The 19,996-nt window shown below is 46.8% G+C and overlaps 1 protein-coding gene across 1 annotated transcript in view; it reads left to right on the forward strand.

Moving 5' to 3' along the window:
- Spock1 (SPARC (osteonectin), cwcv and kazal like domains proteoglycan 1) overlaps nt 1-19,996 on the forward strand; it is a 451,096-nt gene that overhangs the window by 307,859 nt on the left and 123,241 nt on the right. The window contains exon 4 of the mRNA XM_051194172.1: nt 6,639-6,753. Coding sequence (XP_051050129.1) covers nt 6,639-6,753 — 115 coding nt within the window. The remainder of the gene's footprint in view (nt 1-6,638; nt 6,754-19,996) is intronic.

Here is a 19,996-nt window from a genome sequence, read left to right on the forward strand (position 1 = left end):
GCGTCACCAGGACCTACCATGTTTACACTTGCTCTGGCACTTGGAGGCTGAGGCTGCCCATGGTTTCCAAGGCCCTCCACAGCTGGGTCTGCTCACCCTCTGGGGGGGGGGGCGATGGAGCATTCATCACCCCGTCCAGCCTCCTGCAACCTTGATGCAGCTCCATGTCCCAAATGGGCCAGCCCCTCCTGTCCCTGGAAGGAGATTCCTTTGTTCTGCAACCTTCTCCGTGTCCTATTACCTCACTCAAACCCACCTTTCCATGCGTGCCAGTCTCTCCAAGGGAGGTCACCAGCCCTCTGCAAGGTGGTCAGGTACCCTGTCTGACTTGCATTCAGCTATGAGCTCCTAGCGGGGAGATGCCGGCCTCTGGCCTGCCAAAAGATGTTCCATGTGGAATAAAAAACTGCGAATTTTGGCTGAGTAAACACAGACGGGCAGGCATGTGTGCTTGCCCAGGTGCCTGGTGGATCTTCTGTGTCAAATTTCAAAGTAAATCCTCCCTCTCTTCTCGGCCTCTAGGAAGTGGCTGCAGCCAGCCATTTCACCACAGGTGTTTTGACCCTGACCCTTTGTCAATTAGGCCAGTAGGATTTGCCCAAGGACAGTGACAAGGCTTGATCCTGGATTTTAAAATCAATGTAGCTAATTAAAAAATAAACTCGTTGAACTCCAAAACAAGTTCAGAAACAATTACGATAATTAAAATATCACCACCTTAATTGAGACCAAGCAATGAGCTTAAAAAATAACATTAATTAAAAAAAAAAAAAACCCTACATGAAGCTTGTAATTAACTGGCTTTTGAATTCAATGTGCTGGAGCTCAGCAAATCTCTATAAATTAATTCATTCTTTTTTTTTTCCCTTGAAGAAAGATTTGTGAAAGTTATTTTGAAAAATTAATTGGACGTGTGTCCTATGCCAGTTGACTTTGGGGTAGTTTCTGCTGGAAGGTAGGTGGGAGAGATGTTACCTTCACAGTCCCTGGTCAGCCCTCACTGGCTCACTGGCCAGATTTTGTGTTCAGCTCCGGTGAGTCCTGCAGGGTGATGCTGGGCAGGGACAGGCAGGGACAACAGGGACACTAGGTTTTGACTGCTGCATTCTGTTGCCAAGAGAAAATACATCTTGGAGAGACCCACCAAGAAATCCATAGAGCCTTGACACCGAAGCTCTACACCTGCCCAGGGCTGTCCCTAACACGTGGCCTTCCTCCTCCCCTTCCTACATGGACAGTTCCCCTACCTATTGGGTGGACTTCTCAAATGCTACTTCTTTAAAAGAAATAAAAACACTTACATTAGTTATTTTTGAGCACCATTATTTTCTAAAAGATGTTTTTGGGTTTTTTTGTTTGTTTTTTGTTTGTTTTTTTGTTTGTTTCACGTGTATGGGTGTCTTGCCTGCATACATGTCTATGCACCATGTGGATACAGTACTCACAGGGATCAAAAGAGGGCATTGGGTCCCTTGGAACTGGAGTTACAGATAGTTGTGGGCTGCCCTGTGGATTCTGGAAATCAAACCCAGGTTCTCTAGAAGAGCAAGCCATGCTTTTAACTGCCGAGCTGTCTCTGTTTTCCTTGATTATTATATTGGAGGGTTTCATACATGAGTACAGTATATATGTGTTCCAACTCCTCCCATGTTCCTCCAACTACCCTTTCTCAAATTCATGACCTCTTCTATGTTTACTATACACACACACACACACACACACACACACACACACACACACACACACCCTACCAAGTCCAATTAGTGTTGTCCTTATTTACATGTGCTTAGGTCTGACCCCCTTACAGCTGAGATCCTGTCTCTCAAGATAAATCAGTACCGTTTCTCTGCATCTTAGCAGTTATGATGCAATAGTATCACTTGTAGGTTGGGGATAATTATTAACTGTCTAAAGGCCTAAAGGCAACTCAATGGCAGAGAAGTCAGGCCTGGTACTATAAACCCAACCACAAAGCCAAGGCTGGAGAGATCATAGGCCCTAGAGGACAACCTAGTACCAGAGTGTTAGTAAAACCACAAAGATTCATCCTTAAATGAATGGGCAGCCCTGACATCTCATTAAAGATGTTCCCCAGCTGATCAAAATACAGATAATAAATGACTGTGGAGTACCCAGTCCCAAATGGGAACCTGCAACACAAGCCTTACAGAAGGCTCAGGGAACGCCGAGGAAATGGGAGTGGAAAGGGCAGCTGCTGTGAGAGTTTATTGGACAGGACATGCTGCCCCATGAACTCTCAATAATATGGCTGCCTGCATGAGACCTGCACAGACCACAGCAGTCAGCATGCTACAGGTGGAGGAAAGCCCCTCAAGGCCTCCACCCCTAGACGAAAGGCCACTTCTGTGTTGATTTTCTGCCAGTCTTGCCCTTTAAAAATAGGAATCAGGCAGCCCTGTGCTGTGCTGTGCTGGCACTGGGAGCCTTGAGGCTGCTATTCACCGTAGACCTGGCCTCCGTGCCCTTCCGTCCCCCTTCAAGCCGCTTTGCTGTGTTTCACAGCAGAGTGTGTTCTGGTGATGATGTGGAGGCTGGCGGCTTGACTTGTGGCTGTTCTGTTGTGCTGTGAAGTTCATGTGCTCTCAACAATTGACATACATGTTCAAGGTGCTCAGACCCTTATAATTACTGTTGAGCAGATCCGATGCCTCCTCAAAGATTGGTAAACGTGTGTGGAGTTAAGTAGCAGGTGGGTGGTGCTTGGATGGCTCCTTTGTTTGTGTGGTGCTGAGGATTCAACCTAGGGTCTCAGTGCTAGGCAAGGCACTACCCCAAGCCTTCTTTTCCCTTTTTATTATTAAATGGGGTTATAGTCAGTTACCCAGGCAGGCCTTGAACTTAAGATTCTCTCAAATAGCTAGGGTTACAGGCTTGTACCAATAGGCCTGGTTGGACTGACATTTGTAAAGCATTTGTGTTTGGGGTGGATGCTTTACTTACTAAGAATGCCTGGCTTTTTGGATGGTAAGGGTTCTCTATCATAGTTATCCTAACAGTAGGATGGCGGGTCATGAGAATACAGAGAGAACTCAAAGGACATGGGCCAGGTGAGTGCTGGGAGGTGGGGGATGCGTGTTGCTGTATCTAAAGCTAGCAGGCAGAGAGGGTGGCTCCGTGCCCACCCTCTGATTGAGTTTGGGGGCTGGTGACTGTGACCTTGTCCTGGGGGTCACACTGACAGGGGGTGCTGTGGCCTCACAGCACCAGCCCAATGGACTCCCCTTTTACTGCTCATACCCCAGAAGGCATCTGAGAAATGCTGTGATGGGCTGTCCACTTCAATGAGTTTGGGCTTGTCAACCAGCTTTCTAGATGACAGAGGCTCCCAGATGATTCTTCCTGCCCCAGGGCATATAATAGGATGGAGTTTGGGTTTATAGACCAGTATGCAAATTTCCACCATGCCTCTAACATGCCATTCTCTTTAAGACCAATGTAAATGTGATATGCATTTTGGTCAGGGCCCTGTCTCCTTTGGATGCTATGATGGCTAAAACAGCAAGCTAACCAGCGAGCGCTATCTGACTAAAGACACCTGGGAAAATGACCGTCAACTGAGATGTCACCTTTACCAGACAGGCTTGTGGGTCTGTCTGTGCAGCATTTTCTTGATCTCTAATCCGTGAAGGAGGGACTAGCCCACTGTGGGTTGTAAGGTGTATGGTTTTTCCTCCCGCTGCCTGTCTTGTCCTGCCACCACGCCAGCCCCAAATAATACACAGAGACTCTGTATTTGATACAATGTTGTTGGCCCGGTTACTTGTTTCTTATTGGCTAGCTTTGTCTTAATTATTAACCCATTTCTATGTATTTCCACGTGGTCTTACTGAGAGCGGAGGAATGGCGGTTCTGCTTTCTCCAGACTCTCCATCTTGACCCTTTCTTTCTTCCTATTTCCTCTTTCCTCCTTGTCTCCTACTTCCTCCTATCTTCCTTTCCTATTGGCCAACAGTGCTTCATTCATTAACCAGTATAAGAAACATATATACATAATGACATCTCCCATCAGTGGATGGTGCTGCTCACACCTACAGTATAGGCTGGTGGTCCTAAATTGTATACGAAAGGCGTTTGAACATGAACCCGTTGGGAGCCAGCCATTGATAGGCTCTCCGCTCTGCTTCCTGCCTGTGCTCCTGCTTGGGTCCCTGCCCCAGCTTCCCTCGGTGGAGGACTGAGGTTTTGGTCATTACAGCAATAGAAGAGAAGCTAGGATAATGAGCTAATCCAATTTGAGTGCTTAGTGCACTGCCTGCATGTCAGACACACTCGACTGAGTGCCGGCTATTGTCCCTGCAATTATGATGCCTTGTTACCCACTCTGAGAACAAAATACAAACCTTCAAACCCGACAAATATATGGCACGTGCTTACCATCCTAGATCATAAGCACATCTACGTGTATTAACCAAGGGCAGGCAAGAAGCCATAACCATCCATAAAAGCAGCTGTTCCTAACCTGATTTTGCAGGAGAATTGGAAGTACAGGCCAGCTTAGAAAGCAGCCAATCCAGAACTCAGTCCCAGAAGTCCTGGAGCTGTGGACTTTCCTGCCTCGCACAGTTGGCTAGCTGTTCTTGTGACAATTACATTGTTCTGTCCACCTGAGTGGCAGTGTGGACATTAAATGTTTGTGAGAAGTCAGCTACAGAAGCAAAAAGAGAGTCCAAATTCTAACCCAAAGCCTGCCACATACATCACTACATCGCATGGTGTTGTAGAGCACAGAGGAGGCCAGCCTGGGATTCTTCATCTCTGAAAGCCGCTGGAGCAGAAATTCTAAAGCTTGGCAGCACTGGCACTTACTGAGGGAAATGCCTTAACTGGCCATTGTGGTGAGGTTGCCAGTGGTCTGGTCTCCAGGTTTCCTGAGATAGTAAGGGGTGAATGGTAGCCAGAGAAGAGAGAAGGAAGGGCTGATATAGTCCTTATGGGTGGTCACATGGTAATCTTTACTGGATGCCTTAGTTTTAAAGGCTTCGTAGACAGTAGACAGCAATTGAAGTCGGATGTACTGCATCCCAAAGTATGATGCACAGAGACCACACCGACCTCCTAAGATCTAGACATTCATCTCCCAAAACCAGCACGTTTCTAGAAGGCTCCCAGGGCAGACATAGCTGTTCTGCTATTTGCCTCCCAGAAGCTGTGCTCAGCCTAAGAGCTAGAAGCAGTCTTGTCTCTGGGGCTCAAACTAGCAGCTCTCTTATTGGAGTCTGTTTTCTCTGTAAGCTCCAGGCATCAGAGCATGTCCCTTGGGAAGTAGACTCTACCAGGGATGGGAATCTGGGCTTGTTGCTGCTGTGGCAGAGAAAAGAATGTACCCTGCTTGTTCAGAGCTGCTACCAATGCCACACAGCAGAGGCACCCTAAGATACTCAGCAATAGTCTTCCAATGTTGTGGGTTCAGGACCCTTGAGGAATTCCCAGCAGCATCCTAAAGAAAATGATGAGCAGTTTTCAGGCCTGGGCCGGAGGAAAGAATTGTCACTTTCTGTGTGACAGCGGGAACCTCATTGGTAGACAATTCTGCAGTTCCTGTTTGAAATGCCAATCTGTTTAGCCAAATGCCTGTGCGGGGAGGGAATGGGTAGCGCCCCTCCCCTGCCCGGGAGAGCAGTTTTGAAAGATTTACTGCCTAATAGGCTTTCAGCCTGGGAGCTGGGAGATGGCACAATGGCTTTTGTTTTGCAGAGCATCCCCTGGGCCCCCTCTGGACCCTGTGATGAGCACGTGTGTGTCCCTTACCATGCAGACTGCTGATGAGCCAGGGGCCTGTTGCTCAGCTTAGTCTAGAAAATGCTGCTGGATGTGACCTTATGCCTTTGGGAATTCTGTCTGGACTTAGGTGTTTGGAGCAAGTTGTCCCTCTCATTATTGGGGCTCACAACTCCAGCGTAGAGATTCACCTTCTCCTGATTGCCCAAACACGCCGCACCGCCCCGTGTTTGCTCATGCGGCTCTTCCCGCCTGGCGTGTTTTCCTATCTTTGCTTTGCGAAATTCCTGCCCATCCTTCAAGATTCAATTCAAATATTAATGCTTCACTAATCCTTGCCCTAGAAATTGATCTCTATTTTCCTCTCAAGCTCTGTTATCATTTTTTAAGCCCATCACGGCCCTTATCTAATTCGGCCTTGCACGATAAATATTTATGTGCAGGTTTCCCCCCACTCCCACTTCATAACTGCGTTGAACAAACGTCCTGCCCATCCTGAAGTTTTCCAAAAAACTCTTAAAAACCATTATTCCTGTATGAAATCTATATTTATTGAACAGGAGCAAGCAAGCAATGTCAGCGAGGATTTGGGGTGTGCGTAATAGGAAACAATTAAAATTAAGCATGGAAGGAGTCACACAATAATCAAAGAATCGCGTAGGTGCTGAAATGCCCAGTGCAGGACTGAGCTGTTCTCTGGGTGCTGGAGAGGCCCGGGTGACAGATGCAGAGCTCTACATGGTTGGATTTTTCTTTCGGTCCCCAGCAGCCTCAGAAAATAGCAAGCAGCACAAACATACACAGCTGGTTTATTTCCCACTTTTATTTGTGTGGGGATAGAAATTAAATTTCCCTGGAGGTGCTAACCCTGCTCTCCCCCCCCTTTTCTTTTATCGCAGCCCTGGACCCATCGAAGGACCCTTGTCTGAAGGTGAAATGCAACCCTCACAAAGTGTGTGTGACCCAGGATTACCAGACAGCCCTGTGTGTCAGCCGCAAGCACCTGCTGCCCAGGTAAGGTCAGGGAGGAGGTGACTAGAAGTCAGGGATGCTCTGCGGTGGTGGATCTGAAATTGCCCTGGCTCTGCCTGGGAGTGGGTTGGACAAAGGGAGAGCCATACAGTGTATCTGCCTGCATTTTAAATGGTGTCAGCATGTTTACACTCAGGTAATGGCATGGGTCTCACATTGCAAGCACAGGTTTACAAAAATCTTGTAGTCTTTTACAAAACATCATCATTATTATTAGTGTAGTGTATGGGGGAGTGTTTTGTCTGCATATATGTCTGTGTGCCTGGTGCCCACAGAGGTCAGAAGAAGGCATTGTACCCCTTGGAACTGGAGTTATAGATGTGGGTGCTGAGAATTGAACCCAGGACCTTTGGAAGAGCAGTCAGTGCTCTTGACTGATGAGCCATCTCTCCAGCTCTAAGAACAGCAATCTTAAGTTTAAAAAAGTCTTAATTTTGACTCTGAGCCCTCACCTGAACAAAAAAAGCCACTTTTTGTCTTCAAGGGGGTCCCCTCCTCCCTAAGTGACCCTGGTACCCAGGAAGGTTGCAGCCAAGAAAGCAGGAGGTGGCCCTAAATTTTTAGGGTTGCTACTGAGTGTGATGTAGCAGCCTTTCAGAAACTGGAACCTCCTACAGCGCTGGCTTTATTAGCTCCAGGGTGACACCCTGGGATCCCGCAGAATGACAGTTTTCCCTTTCCAGTTGTTGACATCAGTGGCTGGCGCTGGCCCCTTTGGCTCATCCTCCCGGGACATGTTGTGATTCTCTTCCCTCTGTAAGTGGCTCTTCTGAGATTTGCTGGGGTAGTGCCCCTCCCCTGCGATGGGTACCTGACAGTGAAACAGAGCTTCTCATTGGAGTGATGCTCTGCCTCTGCCTTCCCTACATCTGATGCCTGACGCCACAGACTTGGCCACCCGGATCCTTTGCTGAGGGTCGTTTTCTGAGTTGTTGCAAGTGCCAAGTACTGTGATGTGCAGGGCTGTTTTCTGAGCTGGTGCTTCTTCATGGGCGTCAGATGGGCCCTGCCCTGGAACCCCGGAGTACTGCTCTGCACTCAAATTCTCCTGCTCCTCCAGGCCCAAGACAACTTTAGTTTCTACACCTGATAAGACTCTGCCCAATGCAGCAATCCAAATCAAACCCAATTAGAAAAAGCTCATGTTTAATGGATATAACACTCCTGGGTGGATGGCCTTCCAGTCCCCCCGAGAGGACATGAGAAAGGGAAACCAAAATAACCCTACAAGTCTGTTTTCTGGGAGGCAGTCTAAATACCCAGTGGGAGTGGTCTTGAGCATCTCTGGAGGAAGGGGCATTTGTTGGGCTTTCTGAGATGCAGCAGGGTTTGGAGAGAGATGGGAGGGGCTTGGGTGGAATCTCCACCAAAACATCCCAGACTCTTTGAGTGTATGGATGTCAGGGGCTGGGGTGGAGCTTCCACCAGAACAGTATGGTTGACATACCCTGGTGGTCACTCCATGGAAGAAAGCTGACCTCTCTCTTCAGCAGCTATCAATGACATACAGCTCCTTGGCTAGGGGCGTGGCTTGTGCCCACCTCCTCCTCTCTGTGCTGGGATTTTGTCTGCTGTAAATATATTCAGGCCATTGCTGGGAGAGATATAAAAATAATTGAGTACTGTAGTGACGTTCGCGCTGCTACCTTGTGCTTCCCAACAGAGAAGTCCGAGAAAATCACTGTGTAAACGGTCTATTCATTACTAGAAAAGTAGCTCAAGAATGAGCTTTGGCTACGATGGTGTACCTCTTCCTTAGCACAAAGGGGATGACCTGGCCCAAGGAGGCCTGTGGTGTGGTCACTGTGGTTGCATTCCCAAACATCCTCCTCAGAAGTGGGGTTTCTCAGGCCTCAATAGCAGCCACCTGTGTCACTCCTTGGAGGGCCTTGGATGCCTTCCCAGAAGAAGCATCTGTCCTTGCACATTAAACGTCAGTGTCCCCTACAGCAGGGACAGCATAATGACAGCTCTATTTGTTCCTCTATCCGAGAAGTGCTTTTTCATTCTACCAAACATCTGCGGAGAAGCCTGCCAGCCAAGCTGGCCTCTTGCAGCTCAAAGGGAAAATCTTGCCTCTAGACATTGAGAAGTTGCTGGCAGACCAGGAGGCAGCTGGGAGGCCTCAGCTGATGACGCGGCCCCAGGTGTAACTGACTTGCATGTGGATTAGGGGGCAAGGCTGGCAGTGCCCCAGAAAGAGAATGCTATGGGCCTGGATGGCCCCTGGGCATCAACGGGGGTAGAGCAGCCATGGCACAGGTCTGTGGCCAGTGTTTCAGGACCAAGAAAGAGTTCTGGAGGGTGGTGGAGAGGGAGGCAGACAATCCTCCGGCCTGGAGTCTGTCTGCCCCAACCCTTTGAGGAGATTTGTAGGGGTTTCATGTGGAGACCCCTGCTGTAGTCACATCCTTCACAGAGAATTCTTGAGGAAATCCTTTCACTTGGTCCTGCTACTGAGCATTGCTGGCGGTGTGGGAGGAGGTAGATATGGAGCCGTATGCTCCTGCTTCATAGCCTCCATGGGATGAACGGTGTACCACAGGGTAATGGGTGAGGTCAGCACGGCTTCTCTTTGATGGCTTAAAACTTCTCAGTCCACATTTGGTATGATAGTTGACACTTATTATAGGAAACATTTTGAAATTATAAAAATAAATAGGAAGTAGATAATGGTTGCATTATTTATTAAAGACAGTCACTAAAGTATTTCGGTAAGTTCAGTCTAGTCTTCTAGTTTCTCTTTTCTCGTTTTTTGTTAAGATGTTTTATTTCATGCATATTGGTGTTTTGCCTGCATGTATGTGTGTGTGCCACATGTGTACCTGATGCCCTCAGAGGTCAGAAGAGGGCATTGGATCCCCTGGATCTGGAGTTACAGGTAGTTAGGAGCTGCCATGAGGATGTTAGGGACAGCACCATCCTGCGGGAGAGCAGCCGGTGCTCTCAGCTGCTGAGCCATCTCTCCAGCCTGTTTTGTTTACTGACTTGTTTGTGACAAGACTTACTTAGCAGATAGTCTATATACTATATAAAATCTAGTGTTGATACTTACACATGAATACTTTATGGTACTATAAACCATGCTTAAAAATTTAGTGATTACATAACACGTTGTATAAAAAGTTCACGTGAGAGAGGGGTCACATTTGTAAACATGCCCACACTAAGTCTATAAAACTTGCAGATGAAGATACTGTGGGACTTCTGTCCTTGGGTCTGATTAAGACTTCCTAATTGTGACATAGCAAATGAGATTTTACCCAGATTGGAGATGGCTGATGTTCTATAGATACTCCTACAATTTTTTTAAAAGTCTAGTCATGATAGGAGGAAATATTTCAGAGGATGTATGTATATGTATATATGTATGTATGTCTATATGTACATATGTGTGTGTATGTACACACACACACACACACACACACATACACACACGAACTCAAGGTGTATGGATCAGCCATTTGCAGCCTAACCATTATAATTGATACTACTCAGCCACAAACACATGTAAGCTATTAGTATACCAATCCAAAAAAAAAAAAAATCAAATAACAAAAAGGGTCAGACTCAAATAAGTATGCATTGTTCCATCTCCATCCCCGCCCTTCTGGGAGGAAGCACATAGTTGCCTGGGGGAGAAAAGGATATGAGAATGTGGTCAATGGCTGAGCATCCTACAACTCACAGCCACAAGGCAGATCTCTTGGGAAATAGAGAAGTCAGACTCCATCCTGGGATACCAGAGACCCCATTCATAACTGGGTCTGTAGCACTGGAAGGAAGGGGTGGTTAGAACAGTGTCCTGTGGTTCGTAGCTGGAGAATGTTGTCGCGGGGAAGGAGCCTGTAATGGGCTCTGGGCCAGGGTCTCTCTGTTGTTGGTGATCATTGCTTCTGATCTGCTACTTGTGGAGAAGGAGGAGGCGGGGTCTCTTCACGGAGTGTGGGGGGGTGAATGTTTATCTTTACCTATCTCTTACCATTGATTTTTATTTGGGAAGTGGAAAATGGAAGCCTTTATTTGGAGCTGTCCAGACAAACCACAGACTCTGATTCTGCCAGGGCATTGTGAATGGGGAGACGATGTCAGAACAGGACTTGCAGCATCTAAGTGGACCCTTCAAAGCCTTGGGGAGCTGTGGGAACTCATCTATTTTTAAGTACGGAGCGAGACGGCCCAACTTCCCAGAGGGCCGGGCCTCTCTAATGTAATGGCCCTTCATCTCCGCTTCCTCCCTATCTGGAATAACAACTAATTCTCTGTGCCAGCAAAGAATTTAGATGCTGTCCAGGCTTTTGGTACAGTAGACCAATCTCAGGGCTTTCTCTCTTTTATGTGAACTTGAAAAAAAAAGAATCAAAGTGTTCGAGGTCAGAGAGTAGCACATCACAGGATGTGCCTCAAATACCAAACTCTCAGAGGATATTTGAAAGGATGGGGCTGTTTCATCTCAGTTTTGTTTTACAACAAAGCACTGCCTCCTGCTACAGGGGCTTTGAACCCGTTGATTATACGTACACATAGCTGTGGAGGCTCCGAAGCTCACATGGCCACATGGAAGGTGCCAGGCTCCTGGGCACCTGCCTGGCTTTCTGATGCTTCACCCATCAAGGCATTGCGAGTTATCATCAGGTCGTGGACACCACCTTCATTACTGGGAAACTGCACCGATGTGGCTTGTATCCCTTCTGTGGGAGACCACGTGCTGCCCCGGGTTGCATTTCAAGCTCGGAGATCTTCATGGGCAGAGCTGCAGCCTAAGAACTCGGCGGTGGTGTTCCTTTGCTGGCTATGGAAGCGTCACAGCTAACTTTGGGTTCACACTCTTCTAAAGTCAGTCACTTTGATTAAGTGGGAAAGATTCCGCCTTGGCCTGCTTTTGGCTCATGCCAACTATATATACCACTGAAGGAGAGGAGAGTGGATGTTCCAAACCAGCACCGACTGACTGCTTACTGTGCCTCAGAAGAAATTTAAAAGGATGGATCTTGTGACCTTCTTACAGCTGTCTGCATTTACCCCCTAGGTGACCAATGCTGCTCCTCGGATTCCATAAATAATTGTCCCAATTTCACATGCCCAATACAGGGCAGATTTTCATCCATCTGCGGATTCCTTGCCTTGTACGTATGTTGCACACAGCCACTGGGGACGTGGGGCCACCTAGCAATGACCTCCAAGGGGAAGTCATTGTTCTCCTAGGCTCTGAGGCTCCATCATGCAGAACACTGGACCCATTTTTTTTTTCTAGTACCTGGCCTTTATTAAGCAATTGGTCTGGTCCCTGGTCTTAAACCAATTTCCTCCTTTCGTGCCCACACCAGTCATTCCAGACTCCTTCTCCTTTGTGGTTTTCTAAGAGTATTCCTTTAAAGCAAATGTCACTTACCGTAGAGATACTGAAGTCATTGAAACCCTTGAGGTTTTATAACAGAAACACTGTCTGTCTGTTCCCAGGACACAGATGGGCCTGTTCTTGGGTCTTCCCTGGGTACAGTTTTATAGCTCAAGCCCACATCCAATATGGAAACAAGATAGGTGGGACTAGGAGATGAGGAGGATTCTGGGAAACATAGGTAGAGTCAGTCATGATGTAGGATGTGAGAGGATTAATAGGTCCAGACTCATTCTCCAGTAAGAGAAGACTATATATGATATATGAGATATATATATGTATATATATATATATACATATATATATATCATATTAGTAGTTATGGGTTGATAATTAAGTCTGAGCTAGCCAGTAAGAAGCTCTAGTCACTGGCCAACAGTCTCATTACTATGGCATCTGCATGTTTATTTGGAGCTGTCACAGCTCCCAGACCAGGTGGCAGGAAGAATGCCCACAACAAAATGACACCAGAAACATGGTTTGAACAAACTTCCACTTAAAACTTGACAAAAACTTAAAAAAGGGATTTTAAAAACTAAAGAACAAAAAAGTCAAACATAGCTTCTTCATAGCAGCATTTTTCTTGGGTGGGCTCTGTTTTGCTAGAGACAAGCAGAGACTTGCATGAACCCTTTAATGAAGGTTTCCTAACTCAGTGTAAATCACTCATATAGATATACATCGATTGGTAGTTACAGGTTAATAATTAAGACAGGTAGCCAATAAGAAATGCTAGTCACTGGCCAATAGTTTTATAAGTAACATAGCATCCCTGTGTTTCTTTGGAGTTGAGATGGAGAGCGGGACCTGCCAGGCCAGAAACTTTAACATTACACTGGCTGGGCAGGATAGGCTTAGCTGTCACAGGTTCCTGGTAAATCTTGTAGCTTGATGAGGTATTTTCTGGATGTGGCCCTCAGCAGCCAGAACTGCTTCGCTGTTACCTCCTTCTACTTCTGGGATCACAGCCATTCCGCCTGCAACGATGGATCCATGTGTTCCATTGACTCTACAGCACTGGTTCCTGTCAACAGGAGATGAAGAGTGTCTTATGGTTGACTTGGTTAATAGGACCTACATCTGTGGAGCTCAGATGACTGGCAATTTGCAGGGCCCAGGGTTGTTTAGGGACACCCTCCCATTTCCTGCCTCCATGTCCGATGAAGGCATTCAGGGCACTGCATGCTGTCTCCAATGTTGGAGCTCTGGGTGATGTTTTTGTGTAACTGTTTATTATGAAGCATACCCAGTAGCAAATCTGTAGCTTCAGAGTTAAGTGTGTGAATAAAAATTGGCTGAGATGGGTATGCCATTTTGAACAGATAATCACTGGGTGTGATTTCCTTGTGGGATCATATCTTGCTGATGGGATACGGGTGTGGATCACATTACTACATCTGTCTCTGCTCATTGTGAAATAAATAAGCTTGCACCCTGTAGTACATTGAAGCTGTAAAATGCCCATTGTCCATCCCAAGGAAACAGGTTATGGGGGTAGATTAGCAAGTAGATAGGCCCAACACATGTGGGCCCTCAAAAGTCATGAACAAAAGTTCTAAGATTGAAGTTTTCCATTTTTACAACTTTCAACTTTAGTTTCCTTAATTATCATAAATCTGCGTTTGCCTGCTGTTGTTTTGCTAAACTCATCAGGATCCCCACGCATAGGCTTTCAGTTTTGATGTCTTACACCAGCTGAATTCAGCCAGGGCACTGTGAAAGACACTCTTATAGGCATCTGACACTGTAGTAGAGTCCATTGTGGACACTGACCTTACAGATTTATGGGGCGGAAAATGGGTTCATGATAGTTTAGACAGACTTTCAAGACTCTCTTTGGAAAAACTTGTGCTTTAAAGAGAATGTTCTCAAGCTAACGCTCCATCTTCAATGTTCTTCGTGGAGAGGGTGAGTGCAGGGAAGGCTGTGCACAGAGGGACAAGGGAGATGATGCTAATTAGCTTGGGGATCTTGGTTCCCTTCCAGTACTTTCTCTTGAGAGAAGCTTCCCAGGGATGCACCTTGAACCTGTGCACTTCCATTATCAGGTATGCAGAGGACTTCCAGCATCCTGCCTTGCCTCCCAAGTTTTCACGGCTGTGACACTTAGTAGTGAACTACGTGGCTATCTCCAATGGGTAATGCTGGCCCAATGAGAGAGAAGGCTATGACTTAGAATCCCTGGCCACGAGAAGCCCTAAGTGGAGACAACGTAGTGGAGATGCTCTCCCCTCTGGAATGGGGTCCCTTTCTTGGCAGGTACCGTGGAAGAGTATGGGGATGGTAAAAGTTAGGGCTTAAAGTTAGGGACCACTTCAAAACACTGCCTGTATGTGCTGGTGATGGCAAGATCAGGGTTAATTAATATGCTTCTAGTACAGTGGAGTTGGTAATGAGTCCTTTATTCAGCAAACATATGTAGGTACCTTTATCTAGACACCATGCTGTGTGTTTAGAATTCTGTGATCTAAAGGATATAGTCTACTCTTGTAGATATTGAAGTCTGTTAGAACAGACAGTGGGAATCTAACCACAGGTGGTAAGTGCTACGTAGCTCACGACGCAGGCTCCATGCAAGTCACTTCCACTTGACTGAACAGGGAAGCCTCTTGTCACAGGCAAGAGTGGGGGAACGTGTCCTTGGTACAAGCCTGGAGGGAAGGCAGAACTAGGACATGCAGTGCCCTGAGGGCCATGGACACAGGCTCGGTCCTCGCCTGGCAGGATGGACAGCTGTATAGCTTCAAAGGGAATCTGTGCTTTACAGCAGACTGAAATTCCTTGATCTTGATGTTTAAGGCAGACACTGTGTTCTGAGGGAGATGCTAGAGGGTGTGTGTGTGTGTGTGTGTGTGTGTGTGTGTGTGTGTGTGTCTGTCTGTGTGTACAAAAGTGCTGGACATCCCCATATTGAGCTTGTGTCCTAGTACAGGAAATTAAGGTCACAGGTGCATCTCTAACATGGAAAGCGAACAACCCCACCACACAAACAAAGTTGGAGCTGGAGATGGCTAGAAAGCAGAGAGATGAACAACATGGTCCATAGTAGCTGTGAGCATTCTCTGGTGGTTTAAGAACATGCACGTATACTGACTGAGGCTAATCATGACCGATATTGGCCTGTGGTGTCAGTGGTAATAGCCATTAAGGGCCGATACTTTCCCAAAGCCTATCTTGTACAGAAAAGCCTCTCTGCCCTCTTGCTACATTTTTTGCCCTGAATCTCTGCTCATGAATTCATGAATCTAAACCCTACACCATAACATCATGGTAAGTAAAGCATTGCATGGAGTCCCAGTATGTGGTAAGTATTCAGTAAACATCTGAGCATCAAATTCCCTGAGAACGGGGAGATAGGACAATGATAACTGTCCTCCCCAGAGATGCTCAGGACTACACAAATTCCAGACTGCAATGTTCCAAATCTCATCAATCTTGTCTTCATCTCTTTGGCTACTGCAGCAGAATGGCAGAGGCTGAGTGGCTTCCAAACAGAAGATTTTTATTTCTCTGACTCCTAGGGTTGGAGGAATCGCAGCGGGCACCAAGTCTGGTGTCATCTGTTTCCTGGTTTTTTGAGGTACTCCTTTTGTGCGGCCCTTGAGTGATGGGAGCAACCATTTATGCCTGGCAAGCTCACAGTCACTAATCCAGAGCGGGAGAGACAGAGATGGCTCAGCTGTGAAGAGCACTGGCTGCTCTTGCAGAGGACTTGGGTTTAGTTCCCAGCACCCACATTGGCCAGCTCACAACACCTGCGACTCCAGTTTCAGGGGATCACCTGGCATCTGTAGGCACGGGCATGCACATGGTGCACAAACATACATTTCAGCAAAACACTCACACACAAAGCAAAAACCACTCAAAACAATAAAGCCACCAGTCCCAGCTGGTTATTCAGGTAACATTTGTCATTTCAGTCAGGGTTAAATCTCAGGGTTCGAGGCTGGGTAAGATGGTTGATGGTGCTCCTTCCCTGGTAGCATGCGTAGAACCTATGAGCACCAGCCAGTGGAGATGATCTTCTAGGTCAGGACCGACTTGCTTTCTCCACATTATTTCACTGGAGTACCTTCAGCAATAGTAGAGCCTTTCCATCAAGTTCTGGAGGGGGGGTCACCAAGAACAATGGGAATAACCTGTAGTGTTGTGGGGAAGTCTATGGAATTCCACTGACCAAGAACTTGAAAACAGGTAGCCCATACCTGGTGCTGGTTTTTTTGTGTTTTTTTTTTTTTTTTTTTGATGGCCTATTACGATACCCTTTCCTCCCCGAGTTGCTTTGGTATGGGTGAGGGTTTGTCCCCCTGTTACAGAATAATGCCATTATAACCTCTTTATGTGCATATTTTAGGTAGGTTCTACAGTATTAATTCTCCATATAGTATTTCCAGAGTTCTTTAGAGCTGGCGCTCTTTCCGCCATTTCCCCCTCAGCCCCTCTAAGTATCAGCTGGGCCCCAAACCCAGGCCTGGCTAGGTCCCAGGCCCTATGGGAGAACATAAGGACATGGTAATTGTGCTGGCTGCTTTTATGTCAACTTGACATAAAGTCGTCAGAGAGGAGGGAGCCTCAGTTGAGAAGATGCCCTCATAAGATCAGGCCACTAGGATATTTTTTTTTTTAAATTAGTGATCGATAGTGGGAGACCCAGCCCATGGTGGGCGATGCCAGTCCTAAGGCTGTGGTCCTGGGTTCCATAAGCAAGAAGGCTGAGCAAGCCATGAGGAGCAAGCATCACCCCTTCATGGCTTCTGCATCAGCTCCTCCCTCCAGGTTCCTGCCATGAGCAGGTTCCTGTCCTGACTTCCTTTAGTGATAGACTGAAGTAATGTAGGTTCGATAAGCCCTTTCGTCCCTGAGCTGCTTTGATCATGCCATTTCATCACACAACGGGAACCCTAACTAGGACAGTAATAAACTACATCCTGCCTCTAGATCAGGGTATCTCTCAACCTCATCAGGGAAGCTTGTTTTTGTAGTAAGTGGTGATTAGTAAGGGGACCCACAGCTGACCGACACAGAAAAGGAGAGAGAGACTGTGGCCTGATCAACCCTGAATGGGGCATCCATGTCATACTCCCCCCCCCCCCCCCCGCCACATACTAGGGCCAGAAGAAATAGATACCTGTGTCAAAATGGTGCAAGCCAGACATGACAGTGCAGTTGCACACATGAACTCAAAGTGGCCAGGGCTTCATGCATAGGACCAACACAAGATGAAGCCACATAAAATCGTAGCATGCATGGGGGAGAGACTCATGAAGTCCTGCCCTATCTGAGGAGCTACTGGCAATTGATCGCTGCTGAAGAGACAGTTTTCTTCCGGGATGCAGGTTCCAGTAGATGGTCCCACACTAATGTATGTACAGTAGTAACACCAAATGCTCTCAATGGGTATTAACTTTAATACCTCACATACGATTGTGAGGGATAAATGGGAATGGGGGTGGGAGAGGGGTAGATTTGATCAAGTCTCATTATAGGTATATATGAACAACAAATAAAATATTTTTAAAGTCTTGTCAAGTCACGAATGCCACCTCTCCATTTGGGTGACTTTCTCCTTGCTAAGGCAGATTGCATGCAGCTCTGCCAGGACAGAGAGCCTTGTTACTGGTGACTAGGAAACACACACAGGCACTCGCTTCTTAAACAAGCTCATCTCATGATAATTAATTGACCCCAAGAAATGCAAGGCAGTGTTTTCTAAAATTATAACAACAAAGCCAAGGGTGGAAATGTGCATGCATCCACAGTCCTGATGCACACACCCCTGCTTGCAAACACTTAGTTGGGAGCTGTGTCTGCAAAATACCCTCCCTAATCTTCCTCTCCTGGAAAAGACAGGTGATGAATGTATATAAAGGGGACTCAGTTTGTTACATTTGCTTTTATATTGCCAAGAGTTCCTTAGGCTTAAAGATGGACACACTTTAATGAGATGGTGAGCTATGGAGAACCAGGAACAGTGAGTCTGAATAATGGTTTCTTTTTTTCCCCACAATTGGGAAGAAAATGATTTTAAAGCCACCTTTTCCCTAAGGGAATAAGGGAAGGTCAACTCTACATTTTTGTAGAAGCTTTGGTCCTTTTAGATCTTACTCTTTAATTTTATGTGTATGGGTGTTTTGCTGCATGTGTGTCTGTGAATTGTGTGTATAAGACCTGTGGAGGCCAGAAGAAGGTGTCAGATTTCCTGGGACTGGAGTTATAGATGGTTGTGAGCCACTTTGTGATTGGGAATTGCATCCGGGTCCTCTGAAAGAGCAGCCCTTACTCTTAGCCCCGAGTCATCTCTCCAGCCTCATCTAGTATCTTATGATGCTGCTGACTTGGTAGTTTTTCTTGACCAAGCACACTTTTAGTTGGGGCCTGTAGAGTATGTGAATGGGGGGCGCGGTGTGCAGGTAGAGAAGGAATGTACATGCAATTTTTGCTTGTGAACCAGTTGATTTTAAGTGACAGCTGTACTAGTGACTGCCTCCCAGAGCCATGTGGCCGCTGGCCATGATGTGTCACTCTCTTAAAGGCAGGTAACTGTGACTGGTTACTTACAGAAGGCTGGTGGCATTTACATGATCAGTCATTCTGTTGTTCTTCTTCACTCATTTGGGAAACACCCAGAATGTGTCACATGCTAAAGGTGGCTGTTCTGACCAGTGTCCCAGGGTCCCAGGACAAACATTCGATTTGCGAGTCTCACAAAAACCATTATTCCAATAGTGTCCCAAACTAAGAACCTCTGGTGAGAGGTCAGGGTTATAACCAGACACTTGTTCTCTCTGTCTCTGTCTCTATCTCTCCCTCCCTCTCCCTCTTCCTCCCACTTCTCTCTCCCTTCCCTATCCCACCTTCTCCCTCCCCCTCCCTCTCCATCCCCCAAGCACAATTTTAGTTGGGACCTAGAGAGAAAGAGAGAGAGAGAGAGAGAGAGAGAGAGAGAGAGAGAGAGAGAGAGAGAGAGTCCCTTCTGTCACACCCAAGCCTTCATCTGGAATGCTCTATGAACCTCACCCTCCTTCCTCATCTAGACCAACTAGGCTGGGCCAGAGCCATGAAAGACCTTCCAGATGAACCAGTGGATACCTCGATGCTGGGCGGGCCCACATCTGTTTTGCCTAGGAAGTCTCCCCTGCTCATCTCCCTAGCAGATTCCCTAGAAGTTTTCTCCCTCTGGGAGATTTGTGGGGAGCAAATGGGGAAGTTCATGAAAAGTGCCTAAAGCAATGAGGGTGGCTTCACAGGTGCTCACACAGGCCAGGCTGCTTATTGCAGAAGTGTCCTACCCACATCAGCTTCAGTAGTGGTGTACGATCAGCCCCTGGTCAATATTTAGCATCTGTTCCTATTGTCACATTCCTGTCCTTTTACATTTCCAGCTTCCCTAAATAACAGCTTGTCCTTTGTGCCACGGAGTACTCAGCACACTGGGTACTGCCTTGCCTAGAAAAACAGTCCTTTCCTTGGCCCTGTTGCCTCACTGATAAAGCTGTACTTGTTTGCACAGGCTCCTGTATCTGGAACCTCTTTCACTTGGGAACAGTGCCTTGCAAGCCCTTGCATACTGGGATGGAGACTCTGTCACGTGGGAACCTGTCTCTTTCATTGGGACGGCTTTCATAAATGGCACAAGCCATTATGCTGTCCCTGTGTAAAATTACAGGATAATGACTGAAATAACCCTAACAACCGAGAAATCACAGCATCATTGTACATGACAGATTATTCCAATGGTTAACATGTTTTCGTTTCAATTAACATTCATTATTTTGTCTCTGGTTCAAAATAGCCACCATGTCAACAATCTGGGTATCTCCCATCCCT

The sequence above is a fragment of the Phodopus roborovskii genome, unplaced genomic scaffold (genome assembly GCF_943737965.1).
Source record: "Phodopus roborovskii unplaced genomic scaffold, PHOROB, whole genome shotgun sequence".
Classification (NCBI taxonomy): domain Eukaryota; kingdom Metazoa; phylum Chordata; class Mammalia; order Rodentia; family Cricetidae; genus Phodopus; species Phodopus roborovskii.